This window comes from Corvus moneduloides, chromosome Z, assembly GCF_009650955.1.
Source record: "Corvus moneduloides isolate bCorMon1 chromosome Z, bCorMon1.pri, whole genome shotgun sequence".
Lineage (NCBI taxonomy): Eukaryota > Metazoa > Chordata > Aves > Passeriformes > Corvidae > Corvus > Corvus moneduloides.
Genome location: NC_045511.1, coordinates 44,043,646 through 44,058,207, shown reverse-complemented (window position 1 = coordinate 44,058,207; position 14,562 = coordinate 44,043,646). Strand labels below are relative to the sequence as shown.

Here is a 14,562-nt window from a genome sequence, read left to right as displayed (position 1 = left end):
AGTTTGGAAAATAAAGCTTTAAGCTTCAGAATTTTTAATAAAGATGCATCTCCTCGAATATCAAATTGGTATACCTCCTGAGTTCTGTTCTGACATTTCTACTGCAGTCTACATCCTCAAGGCTGTTTGTGACAGCTTCTTTATCAACCAGAGACAGACAAGATGTGACATGCCTTTACAGTGGCTTCAGAACTGAATTCTTCAATGCTAAGGAACAGCTGTATGCAAGCTATAAAAAGAAGGGCAAAAGCACACATGGGAATGAACTGAAGCAGAAGGAAATTGCCTCAAACAGCAACTGTTGCATGATCCATTGTGAAAGTTCATCATCACTGTTCTGGCTTTCTAGGATTTTTCCCCTGCACACATCAGATCTTGCCTATGTAATTCCTCATCAGAGTTTCTACCAACATCTCCTGAAAGCACTGTTTTACAGCTGTATTATACTGAAGTAATCTACCATCACCATGCCCATCTGCTTAATCCTTTCTTGCTTGGAGCACCTGTTAGACTAAGCAGACCCGTGTTCTTCTGTCACAACCACCTCTCCAGTGCTGCAGCTACCAAGCCCCTCTGACTTTATTTGCCCGTTGACTGTGGTATTGCTTCAATCCACCACCCTCCATACTGATGGACATCACAATGAGAAATTTTAAAACATTGCTGCAAAATGCTGAAGGGCACAAATACTGGAAAACAGCCCAGTAATACCACTCGAGTCAGACATCTTCTGATTACTTCTAGCTTAATACCTACAACCTGACTTTCAGCAAATACCTACCCCAAAACACAGATATGTCTATTTAACAGACCCATACCAAGAAGCAAATAATTCAAGCTGAATGAATCAAACACTATGCTTAATTCTGCTGGTAATTCAATGCACTCGTTTTTCACATAGAATATGGTTTTGCAATGTCACACACATTACGCACAAGGAGGCATTAACAACAGAATAGAAAAAGTCCTGCAACATAACCAGTGCTCTGGCTTTCATAGCCCTACCAGCGTCTTGGTGGCTTGGCAAATGTTGGAGGAAGAGAAAGAACACATAGCAGAACCAGCCACAACTATTCACAAGAGGCCACCTCTGCTTCTGGGAGCTCCACACAGCAGAGCAGGTCCATGAGAGAACACCACCACAGCTGCATATTCCACTTCTTGATTTATCTTGCATTAATTCAGCAGAAGATAGATATGAAAAAATGAAGACAACTGGTATCTTAACATGAACAACAGTAGCTTATTGCTACTGAACTGAGGAGTATACAACTACAGGATCAATAGCTTTTTCATCGGTAGGAGGCCCCACAGCAAACACAGCTACCTGAAGTCCTCACAAGTCCCACTCCCATCTCCAAATTGGACAGTATGACATGTAAGTTCAACAACTTCAGAGAACACCTGCTACCTGCTTCTCACAAATGAGAGTGGGCAATATGCAAAATCCCAGGGTCACCTACAACCCATGTTAACACAGTTCATTTTGTACCCAAGTATGTGTGACATGGAGAAAGAAGGGAAGGAAACAAACACAGGTCTGTGTGTTTTTGCATCATTTCCAATGATATTTTACTGTTACACAGCAGCAGTACTGCAACATTCAAGGGTAAATACTCTTAGCTTAACCATGTTTCATAATAAAATTTTTTAAAAAGGCAGGAAAAGATTGACTAGACAGCAGAAGGCTGTGCTCTGGCTACACCTATACAGTACAGTAAATCATAAGCTTTTCCTAATCAAAAAACAGCAAAGCAGTTCCAGGAAAGTATACTGCAGATAACTGTCATGAAGTGTGCTTTTAGAGAAAGAGCCACAGAGATTGCCAGCTGCTTGCCATCAAGAGCATTTAAAGTGCCACTCTCTTTAATACATTGATGGCATTATCCCGGTTTGCTACAGAAGCGGACCTTGAGGAGAGGCTATTTTTAACTAAGCTGTAAAGCTATTACAACTCACTGGACTAAAAAGATGTTTAAAAATTCATATGGGCTTCTCTAGAAGAGGGTGATGGAGCATTCCTTTTATATAATTCCTTCCTGATGGTACTTGGAAAGGATGAGATTGAAGATCTCTCCTAAATATTAAGAGAGAAGCCTCTATGGCAGAATAATCTCAACTCTTAGTCACATAATACACATTAACTAAGGACATGCAAGAGTTTCATGTGAGTACTGCACAACAGGAGATTTTATCCGTCACTACAATATCAGTCTCTATTGAAGCTTCTCAAGTTTCTTTTGTACTTGTTCATGGCTGGATTCAGCAGCTTGGATAGATAGAGTAAGCTTCTTCATATCATCACTCCCACACTTTATCTGCATAGCTGGATGTTTGCTAGCCCCACCACCATCTCTTTGGTCCACCTCACTCCAGCACATCAAAATTACTCTCAGGATTAAATCCTGAGCAATAAGCTTCTCCTGAGAAAATCAGAATCAGGGAATCAGAAAGGCAGAGAAAACAAGACTATCCCACTAATTCTTTTAGGCCAAAACATTAAGTGACGTTAATCACAGAGTGGGTGAGATTGGAAAGGACCACAGCGAATCACCTCATCCAACTTCCCTGCTCTAGCTTCAACCTAGAGCACTGTTGAACAGGATTGCATCTTGACAGTTCTTCAGAGTATCTGTGAGGGAAACTCCACAACTTCCCTGGGCAGCCTGTTCCAGTGGGCAGTCACCTGCACAGTAAAGAAGTTCTTATTCAGGGGGAACTTGCTGTGCATCAATGCCTGCCCACTGCCTCTTGTCCTATTGCTTGGCACCACCACCTGGCTCCAATCTCTTGGCACCCTCCCTGCAGGTACTCATAGACATGGATGAGGTCCCCTCCCAGTGCTCTTCTTGAGGCTGAACAGGTGCAGCTCCCTCAGCCCTTCCTCATAAAAGGGATGCTCCAGTCCCTCAATCATCTTTGTCACCCTCTGCTGGACCAGCTCCAGGAGCTCCATGTCTGTCTTGTGCTGAGGTACCCAGAACTGGACACAGCACTCCAAATGCAGCATTACCAGGGCTGAGTAGAGGTGCAGGATCACCTCCCTCAACCTGCTGGCAATGCTCTTCCTAAGGCACCCCAGGATGTCATTGGCCTTGGTCACCAAGGCACTGCTGGCTCATGGAGAGCTTGTTGTCCACCAGCACCCGCAGCTCCTCCACTGAGCTGCTTTCCAGCAGGTCATTCCCAGCCTGTGCTGGTGCCTGGGCTTGCTCCTCCCCAGGTGCAGGACCCTGCATCTGCCTTTGCTGAATTTCAGAAGGTTCCTCCCTGCCCATCTCTCCAGCCTGTCAAGGTCCTTCTGAAGGGCTGCACAGTACCCTGGGGTATTGGCCAGTCATCCCAGCTTTACATTGTCAGTGACACTGCTGAGGAGGCCTCTGCCCCTTCATCCAAGTCACTGATGGATAAGTTAAACAAGACTGGGCCCAGTACTGAACCTTGGGAGACACCACTAGGAACAGGCCTCCAACTGGACCCTGTCCCACTGATTACAATCCTCTGGGATAACACTACAATGGCTAGTTACTAGCAGTCCCACATGAGCTGTTTTAGATCCACTTAATTCCTCTGACTGAAGGAGAAAAATTTCTTGTTCGTCTTAACATACATTTTAAGATGTAGCGTGACTACAGAAGACAACAACCATTATGGGTTTAATCTGCACAGACAGTACCAACTGCTACTTGGAAAAAAATGGTTGTGAGGTAGAAGCCATGAGAAGTGCAGTTCAGGATTGACAACACCAAGCTGTATGGTGTGACTGACATCTAGGGATGGATAGAACACTGTTAACAGGCTGCCTGGAGAGGTGACAGATACCCCATTCCTGCAAACATTCAAAGTCAGATTAGATGGGACTCAGAGCAAACTGAAGATGCTCCTGCTCTTCGTAGGGGAGTTCGACAATGTGGCCTTTAAAGGTCCCTTCCAACCCAAATCATTCTATGATTCTTATTGTTCAGTGCCTTTAGAGGCCACTCACATGCCTTCACTCCAAGGACAGCAGGCAGGGAAGAACACATCAGTATCAAGGTGAAGCTGAAAAACAACCTCATGTGCAGTCATGTTTTCCAATCCTCTATAACCCTCCAGATAGTTACCTGGTTTTCATGACCACTACTATTTATCCCACAGAAGACACTGGCATAAGCTGCTTAAACACATATTCTATTCCTTCCTACCTAAGAGAATTGTCCATATAATATTTCAAGTTAAATAATTTTGAAGAAAAGTGAAGTAAACACAGAACAAGGGCAGCAAGCTGTTATTAAAATCTGTGAGCCAGAAGTAATACCTTAACTATCTGCAATCCCTCCTCCCCTCACTTCTTTTTCTGGTCCAGAGTTCCTCACCATATCTCTGCACCCTAATCCTCCTGAGATCACCCAGTATAATATAACACAGAAAAATGGACAGCAAGCAAGGTACTGTTGATACAAACAAGTTGTGATCAGTTGGTTGCACATTGTTAATTGACAAAGACACAAGTCTTTCACACATTACCAGCCCATAACTGGACAAAGAAGTACGTGACAAAAGCATTATCATCAAAAATAGTCTTAGACAAAGGTATTACAGTTTTTAGTTGCTATACAGAAGTCCCCCTTGCATAAAAGTACATATACGTACCTAGTCCTTCTCCTCCCCTCTTTAAGTTATCATTTAAATATATAAATGCCACAGCTGCTTCCAGAAACCAGGAAGCTAGAAATGCAGCGGAAGTTACATGTGGATAAACAGGGATATTAAAGTCTAATACACCACAAAATAAATCAGATTGATACTGCTGCATGAGAAGGCTTACTTAGATCTTTACAGCCATTTTCCATCTCCTGACTCATTAGCCACATCTTCCCATTTTTCATCTCCTTTTAAGCCGCATTTCTTCTCCTACTCTACCAAAAGCTGTTCTAATAAGCAAAGACAGGTATTACCCATACCAAGACACCCTGATCCACAGGACATCATATAACCTGTCTCTGAAAAGCCTAAACGAGGTGAAAGCTCAGACATGTTCTCCTAGAGGCGTACCCAAAACATCCTTTGCCATCTGAACCAGTATTCTCAAAAAAAAAGGCAGCAAACTTCACCTTTAAACTGATATACAAGCAGCAGCTCCAAACATCTACTTTACACACACTGAGCCACTGTTGGCCAGTAGCTTGCTTGTTACAGCACACCTCTTATACAGAGAGGCTATCACTAACACCATCACACTACTCATTCCAGTTGTTAAAGGACTGTCGTTTGGCCCAGAACTGCCCTTAAGGATTTTCAGAGAAGCCTTCTGACAGCCACTGCTCTCAAGTGGTTCATGCAAAGGTACATACTTTTAGCTCCCAGAGGGCTCTTAAGACTACTTAAAATCGAAATATGTGTGCCTCTAGGCTGATCCCAACCAGGAAAACAAGTTCAGACAGATCACTGTTTATTCTTTTAATAAGCCAACTTACACAGAGGAAAAGACAACTAAATTGCTTTCTCTCAAAAGAACAGTGTCATACAGCCCCTAAAAACTAAGTAAACATTTGGGTCTACTACCATTCATGAAAAAGTTTGTGGAGAAAGTGCTGATTGATGATATGCACTAAGAGTAAAGTAGACTCATAAGGGCAGCAGCCCATATACTATGTAACAATATTATTTGTCCAATTACTATCGCAAATACCTACAGACTGAAGGACTGGGAGAGCGTCAAAGCAGTATTACAACTGTTAAAAATGTGCAAATGACTATTTCACCTTGAAACGCACTCGTAAGAACAGCCAGTAGTTTCATAATGTACTAGTGTTTCTGGTTCGACCGCAGATGAGCTTGTTTCTTTTTTTTTTTTTGGTAAGACTCAAACTCTGCCATGCCTCAGCTCTCTGTCCAGTAAATGCATTTTCTTTTGCTGGCAAAAGTGGCAGACAGATGTGTCATTTGGGTCAGTAGGAATTTCAGGTCATCTCCAGTCTCACCCCCCACTCACAGCAAGATCAGCCATGTGGTGTGACTGCTCAGGGCTTTATGGGCTGAAAAGCCTACAACGAGGGAGACAGCACCATCCCTGTCTGTGGACACCAGGCCCACTGCCCAGCAGTTCTTGTGGAAGGAAAAGCTTTCCCTCATCTCCCGTCTCTATGGCCCAGCTCAGCTCACTGCCCACCAGGGCTCAGGGCCTTCTGCCCCTAGTCCTGCTGGCATCACTGCCAAGCCTGCTGAGTTTTCAAACAGCATTAAAAGTTACATGGAGTCAAGCATACCTTAAACAGACATCTCAGGAGGCTGATTAGCTTTACAAATTCATAAATTTGGGTAACAAGCACCACTCAAACTATTCATATTTCATTCAGATACGAAAGATATCTTCGTCTCTGTGGTACATCCACAAAACTTTTCATTTTTCACAAAACTGAGCCTCTTATTTCCATTTATTAATCCTGTTGTACAATTCCCATATTTTTCTAAGGGGGACTAACTAGCTCTTCAGTCCATACACATCACACATAGCAAACATTTACCACTCACATTCAAGTGTTCAAAGCTGCTCAGGCAGTATCATGCTGTTCCTGAGTGCTCCATTTCATATCCTTTTGGGGCAGGTCAATGTGAAATCCTGCATACACGTACTGCATTTGACAGCAGTTTACTCACAGTTATCCTAATTTGGACTAAGCATATGAATAACCACATATCTACAGCTCTTCTTAATAGCCTGACCATCCAATTTTTTGAGATGTATGGAGATAAAAACAACACAGCCATCTCAGTCAAGCAAGTCATGAAAAGATACATAAATCAAATTTTAAAAGGGCAAGTCAGCCCAAATTATAAAACAGGAGGACAGGTACAATCAGATGGTGATTAATTTCAATATTATCAAATTCAGTATTTGAATAATTCAGCAAGTAGTACCAGCAGCCACAAAAATTAGGTCCCTGATCTTGGACACTCTCTCAGTACACACAAAGATTACTCAAGATTGATATGCAGAACTGTAAGCTAAATCTGATACTACACAGTTAATTTAAGTAAAAAAAAAAAAAACTGCTCCAACAAAAACTATCAACTCATTTTCTGTTCTCATGCATTGCTTCAAGCAGGAAACCTGATGCATTCAATCATTCTGTGCAATTAACTCCAAAGACAGGCAATTTGACTTAGTATTTCTTCAGGAACACTGACATTTCTCATTTCAGAACACCTAAAAATGTTTCAAAACAAGTAATCCTTACTCCACTTGGTTACAGAACACACAGCATTTGTAAAGATCAAAAAATCTGTACCCACAAAAGAAAAACAGGTTGTATTTTTGCCACAGCAAAAGTCTGCAGTATCTACTCCTTTTGCAACAGCTCTTCTACACTTCTCCTAATGCTACCAAACTTGCACAGAAAATCCTTCTGGATTCACAGATTGATTCCAACCCAGACCAATCTTCAAATCACCTAGTTCCAACACCTGTGCCATCAGCAGGGATATCTTCCACTAGATTAGGCTGCTCAAAACTTTGAATGGGTCATCTGTGTTATACCACTCAATGTGGAAAGAAACAGTCACCATCTCAACCATCTTAGTTGCACATGAAACCTTCCACTCAAAAAAAGAAAGCCTACAGCCCAGTTGTAGTATCAGCAGAGAAGAGATTCTTGATCACCAGAGGTATGTCCACAAAAAAATCACTGGTCTCCACCACAACGGCTAGTTTTATATCGTTCAGCTGCACTGGTTCAGAGGAATTTCACTACAAGAACCACGCTTCTTATAAAAATAGCCTTTAGCAAAAGACAAGCATTACTCCATTTAATTTTCTTTCAGTTTGCTCAACTGTTACAGAAAAAATTCAGCTACTCAGTTGGTTAATGAGGCTGTAATTCTCATCCTGCCTACCAACATCTCAACCATGGATGTAATCCAAGGCAAGTGCTATTGCTATGCCAAGTTTCACAGTTTAGCTATCTCAATGCAAAAGCAGCTTCTACAGTCTTCTTCACTTTATGCAGTTCACTTTGTCAGCAGTTTTCCAGTTCCCTTCAGAATGGGTCTTCTGGCCAGATTAGCAATAGCAGTTTTAGGTCAGGACCTCAATTTGGGCTTGTAGCTCAAGGTACAAGCACAAAAATTAAAAAGTCAAACTCATTAATACACTAATTTCTTCTCTGCTGCATGCATGCAGTACATGCATAGTCTGTTACAAGCAGCATATGGTGTTTTAGAGTTATGACTTTAGTTGTCCCTCTTTTGGAAGCAGAAAGCAGCTTTGAATGCTTATTTGGGTAGAAATGAACCACGCCAGGATGTCTGATGGGATTTCTACACGTGTTACTAGAGGTAAAAATAATACACTTAATTACAATTACAGCAGGTACTAGAATTTTAAGATTTAAATTTAAAATATTTAAAAGCCCTTCTTAAATCAACTGTGCTGTGCAACCAGTAAATGTTCACCTCTAGTTATGCTTGCTGGATCAAGACTGGAGATGAACAGCAGATACAGAAAATTTAAATAAATCCCAAGATCTTGCTCTGCGTTTAAACTGGGATGCACACGAAATTTAATGCTAATGGATAAATAAACACAGAGGTCACAGAATTAATTTTCCAGTATTCCAAGAGGACAAACAAAATGGATGGCACTGAAACAAAGACTCCACTACAAAAACAAAATGGAAACAAACAAGGTGTGTATGCTACCATTCCTGCAATATACTGCCCATTTCAGTGCAATGGCTATGTATGCATATGCCCAAAGCAACTTCAGAAATCCAAATACCCCATTAACAATCTTTTCCTCTGACAAGACAGATGGCCACAATACTTCCTTCTTCCATCTTCCATCTTCCTTGTCAGAAACACTCCTTACCAGACCAGAGATCTAAGGGACCACCTTCTCCTCCTCCTCACCACCTTGCACACACTTCTCACAGGGTCACCTGAAGCAATGCTGCAAGGAGCCTTACCAACTTCTGTAGGCAAACAAGTACATTTGCGCCCCACTGGTTCCATGAGCTATCAGAAACTATCTCGCTATTCAGAGCACCTTTCTGCAAAGATGGTGCTCAAGTCCAGGCATAGCTGTTCCTGCAGCATGTAAGGGATAAGACCATAACTTCAAGAATGCATCCAGAAAGTAAGTTAATCACGAGTAAGATTTGAAGAAACTATCCACTTTGGTACTGAAACCAAAAATCACATGCCACAAACAGTTACAAAACTAGAAGTGGCGAGGTTACAAGGCCAAGTTTGAATAGCAGGCAGACAAACCCTTGCCCTTTTTCTGGTGTTTAGATATTTAATCAGTAATTTTTGATACCCACCACACCAAGTCTAAAGCAGTGAACAATTTCTTGAAGGCACTTTATAGCTACATTATTAATAATAGACACTACCATGACATTTTTAGCCGATTTTATTTACATTAAGGTATTTTAACAGTAAGCTTTCTACAACACTACACAGAAACAACCTCTTGCATGCCAAGTCTGACTTTCCAAATCCCAATATATGGAGAGACAGATCTAAGCCCAGGACTTAAAAGCACATTTTTCCCTAAGAGACTCAGGGGCCATGAATGTTTCTGCTAGGAATGTACCTACTACTCATTTAGAAAGACACAAAGCCAGCCCAAGCAGCCCATTTCAAATGTTTATGCCCCATGACATGTAGGTACTAGTCTGAGTATCTGCAAAACCCACTGAAATCTCTACCTCGTCATACCAATTCAGCCTGGTGGAAATGGCACAGAGTATCCAAACTATCTTCTGACCTGCCTCCTCCTCTACCTCCCTCCAAGTAATACTGCATAAATTTTCATCAGTACCAATAATAAACAACAGACAACTGAAAAAAGGAAAATACAGGAAAGATTACTCCAGCCACCCCTTTTAGCACTTAGTTCTACTTCTGACAAAGTATGTAATAACAGCATGTAGTAACATGGAAAATACAATCAGCAGGCACACTACTGGTAGAGAAACTTAACTTATATTACCTTTCCCTTTCCATGGCTCAACCTCCTCTCTCTACCCTTGCAAAAAGTGACTAAGGCATTTGCCTATAAATACTTATTTGAATTTCCAAGAAAAATTCTGTTCATCCATTCTGCAAAACAAATCCTACTAACTTCCTTTCTGACATCAAGACTTAAAGCACAGAAGAACATCAGTATTCCAGCAATCATGCAATGGCAGTTTCATGCCATAAGAATACATAAAGCTTATTCAGCTAAATCTAAGTAAGGACTTAGCTAAACAAACTCATCCTGAGGAGTCTGACAGCAAATGCAGCTAGCACAGACCTACAAAAAGGTCAACACATCACAGTGAATACTCCAGGACACCCTGAGTACTCTTTCCTACCTCTGTGTAGACTGTCTTACAACATATTTGAATGTTAAAGTGTTCCCTCTTTTGCCAGTACTTAGGTAGTAAGTATTCACAAGACTGCATATGCACACTTTACAGTATGTTACAGCAATTCAGTTACTTTCCAAAGTATAATGCTTTCCTTCTACCTCTACTCCACACTCAGCTGAAGAAGTAACTAAAGTGTCTTAAGTCCATAACACGATCCTAAGTGCTCTACCACCTCAGTATTTTTCTAGCTTCTGCATCATTTGGGCAGCTACAGTGGGTATACTGGATATACCTGGTTTTTTGCTAAATGCAGCAAATCAAACTAGTCATTCTTGCAACATTTTACAGCCTCATCTAGTCTAAGAATCTCTGCAGTTTCTGATCAGCAGCTGGACTATTTGAGCCATCAGCAATATCACAACTGCGTGAGGGAATGAAGAATCGGTATCACCAGTGCTTTTCGTGAAGTCCAAGACTGCCTAAGATTATTCTCATTCTGATCCTCGGAGGGAATGCTCACTGCCAGCACATTTAAACACCAAACTCTCATCCCAACTTTGATCCCTCGTTACATCTGGGCTTACTATGACTACCAAAACAAATTAAAACCCCTATTGCTTAAGTACAGGAGTACTGTGAGGAACAGTGGCTCAGACGGAATAGAAAACTGTGTGACACTAGTTTAATCTCCATATGGAAAACTCCACCTTGCTGCCAATTCACAATTTTCACATGTATGAAAGTAAGACCTTCCCATTACAGTTTTCCACATTATGTAATTACTGCTCTTAAAACTTCACATATTTTGCCAGCCAAGTCAGATTTAGACTGTGAGCTACTTCAAAAACTTAACATGGCATTTTAAAATAAGTTTCTGAGAAAGCATACTTAAGATTTCTGCCGTGAGCTATTTCTCTTTCGCTTGGTTTTAAAGCAGAAAACCTGCACTCCATATAAAAACACTGACTACTAAAGCCAAGTGTTTCAATGAGCTCATCTTTCCAAGATGTACTTTACTGCAGAGCTGTACACCAGAAAGTCTATGTGAAACACGTGCTCTTCCAAATACAGTAAAGACCAACAACTAGCACTTAGGTCTCTTATCACAGATTCTGTCAAATTTAGCACTGCACTTAGTTGTTCTGTAAGTATTAGATGCAAGGAGACCCTACAAATAAACAGCAATTCTTATTGAGCAAAAGCAGCTTGCTCAGTATTGGCAGTTTCTCTGAGTTTCAGTGGGAATGAATCAAGAAGCCTACTTGCATTATTCAGCCACCAGAGACTCAGGGTAACTTTCAGAATTTCAACATGGATTAGGCAACAAAACATCTTGATCTCACCCACCAGCTGTGGTAGCTAAAACTTACAAATTGTCTTATGCCAGCTTCTCCAGAACTAATCCTTCTGAGTACGTCAAATTAGGTAGATTTTACATAGGCAAAATCAAAAAAACACATAGCAGCTGCCTTCGGAAATGGAACTACAGATGCCAAAACCCAAAACACCATCAGCTATCCTGCTGCGTAGTGCTGTGATTTTTCAATTGATTTGGGGGCTGTCAGAAAAAGAAATGTCTGTGTACTAAGGCAACATTCTCTCACACTTTTCAAATGTTAGCAACAGCTGGGAACACTCACTGCCTTCTGCAGATACTAGCATCTACTAGGAAAGCATTTCGGCAGAAGTGAAGATGGCATTAAAGCAATATTGAAATGTATATTCATCACAAATTGAGTTTACCCATTAGCTCACTATCAGCTTTATTGCTATGAAGAACATCACTGGCCACAAATAAAATCAAAAGCCATCATGTCTTATGACAAAGTTTTATCTACAAAAGCAGCATTTCTGCATCACTGTTACTAGAAAGGAGCTTGTGCTTGCATCCTTGCACTATTTTTAACTGCAAAGTCTACGTCTGCAGAGGCATTGACTTATTTTAAGAAGCACAGGAAAGCTGAACTATTCCTTGGGCTTTTAGAACACTAGATCATATGTCATCTATTTCCTACCTAGTCTCCAAATAAAGGAAGCTTAGCTTTATCTCTCAAAAATTCTAGCTTAGTATTACAAGACTTTAATAGAATTCAGCCTGGGCCTTCACTGTAGTTTAAATATTGTCATCTAGAAACTTGGCACATACTCCGCAAGCTTTTTTATATTGTCTTTTTTTTTTTTTTACCTAGATCACCTAGCTCAATCACGCCAGTTCACAATTTTTGAAAAGGCAGTAAGTACATCTTTCCCTCCCATTTAAAAACCAGCATTTAAAAGGAATCCAGGAAAAATAATAAAAATCAATGTTCACATTAATATGGTAAAGTTATAATAAATTTACTTGCAAAATATTATACTAGGATGATTAACCTAGAAACAGGAAGAGATTTATGCAAATATACTTAAGACATATCCATCACAAAGACTAAAGCAATTAAAAATCTCCACTGCATATGGAAAAGATCAACCACTTCAGCAAAATAAAACCACATAAAATAAAGACATCTATTGCTGAAGCAGAAATATCCATGTGGGTACATTCAGAAGACATCTAAAAGGGGCATTAAAGATGTGCTTGGTCAGATTTTAATACATCTGATAAAATTCCTTAGCAGTTTCAAGGGCATTAGTATGTGTCCGTAGTTATAAATCCTTAATAATGTATCATGGCAAAAACTTCAAATATCGAAGTTTCTCCCAACTAAGCACTATTCTGTTTTACATACAGTATGTAGAATCACCAATTTTATATTTGCAAACAAAATTATTTATGCATAATTGCTATAAATGAAGCTATAAAGCTATCACCCTTATACAGCATTTCTGAAGGGTCAGAGAAAAGACATGAAAAAAACTGAATGCAATTTCAGGATTCAGAATTCATGAAACTAAAAAAGGAAAACTGACGCTCTAACTAATGCCGTGGTGTTTCCTCAACCAAATGTCCCCACTCACTGGAACACCTTCTGGCCTCCCTCCGTTTAATTTAAAATTGGCCATCAAAGCCAAGTCAAATGGCATGGAGTTTTTCAGCACAAAAAAATCAGGACCGTATTAATTTTCAAGAAAATACACACATCCTGAAATACTCAATTCATCAGGTGTTACCACTTTATCCAGTATCACTTGTAAGAACGCAAGACACTGAAGTCCTATGTAGCTACTAAACCTTATCAACCAAGGCTGTCTTCAAAACTTCAAAAATATGGCAACACCTTTTAGTCTTAGAGACTTCAGTTAAATAAACTACAATCAAAGACTGTTTAATAAATACAAATTTTCTTGCGCGTTTTGGGTAGTTTCTGGATTTTTTTTTTTTTTTAATAACCATCAGTTTTCCCATTCTAACAAGTTACACCTGTATTTAAACGGGCGTTAATGGGGGTCACCGAGCTGCCTGGCTGCTTCAAGAGTTCTCACCATCAGCACTACTCAGTTGAAGCAAAATCAACTCGCTCTCTAAGCACTCAAGGCAAGAAGGGTACTTTTTTTCCTGGGCAGGGCAATCTGAAAAGGCAGGCAATACAGCGAACCCCGGTAATGCTCCGTGCAAAAAGCAGTGATGACGGGGCGACGATCCCTCAGCCTGACCCAGGTCGGACGCTTGGCTTCTCAGCGCGACGTAACCCCCGAAATAAAATAAAAGCATTTGAGTCACGCACCCTTTCACCCCCATACCCCACCCTCCGCTCCCCTCCCCGGCCGGCACAGCTCACTCGCACCGCCTGCCCCGAGGCGTGGGGGGCCGGAAGGCCGGGACCAGACGGGACCGGGGGTTCCAGCGGGGCCGCCGCGCCTTCTCCATCGGAGGGAGCGCTGTCGCCGGCCACGCAGCCCCGCCGGCCCCACCCGCGGGCGCGGCTCGGCTCCCTCCGCGCCCCGCAGCCGCACAGGTGCGCTGGGCAGCCCTGCGGCCTCCCCGCCTGCCAGCCACAGCCCCCGCGCGTTCCAGCCGCGCCCGCCCGCTGCCCCACGGCTCCGCCGGGCCGGAGGGCGCGCTCGGAAGGCGACATAAGGGCTCCGGTTAGAGCAAAGTGAGACGCGAACATGAGGGAAAGGAAGGTGCAGCTTGCAGGGAGAATGGGAGCGACACTCGAATGGTAGGGCCACGCTAGAGATATAGGTGGGGTGAAAGTCATTCAGAGGGATGCTGCTGACTCGACAAAGGGTTTATTGAACAGTGTTTTGTTCGGAGGACAGGTGTTTAACCGTCCGATTAGTA

General features: G+C 41.7%; 1 protein-coding gene across 9 annotated transcripts in view; it reads right to left on the bottom strand.

The window, feature by feature from the left end:
- ELAVL2 (ELAV like RNA binding protein 2) overlaps positions 1-14,562 on the bottom strand; it is a 93,479-nt gene that overhangs the window by 75,451 nt on the left and 3,466 nt on the right. For 2 of the 9 annotated variants that reach the window (XM_032096303.1, XM_032096305.1), the window contains exon 1: positions 13,874-13,998. The exons of 4 other annotated variants lie outside the window; for them this stretch is intronic. In XM_032096303.1, the coding sequence (XP_031952194.1) occupies positions 13,874-13,989 (116 nt within the window). In that variant the 5' untranslated portion in view covers positions 13,990-13,998. Of the gene's footprint in view, positions 1-13,873; positions 13,999-14,562 lie in introns of those variants that run through there. 3 more of the 9 variants (XM_032096302.1, XM_032096304.1, XM_032096309.1) reach the window with 2 other exon arrangements.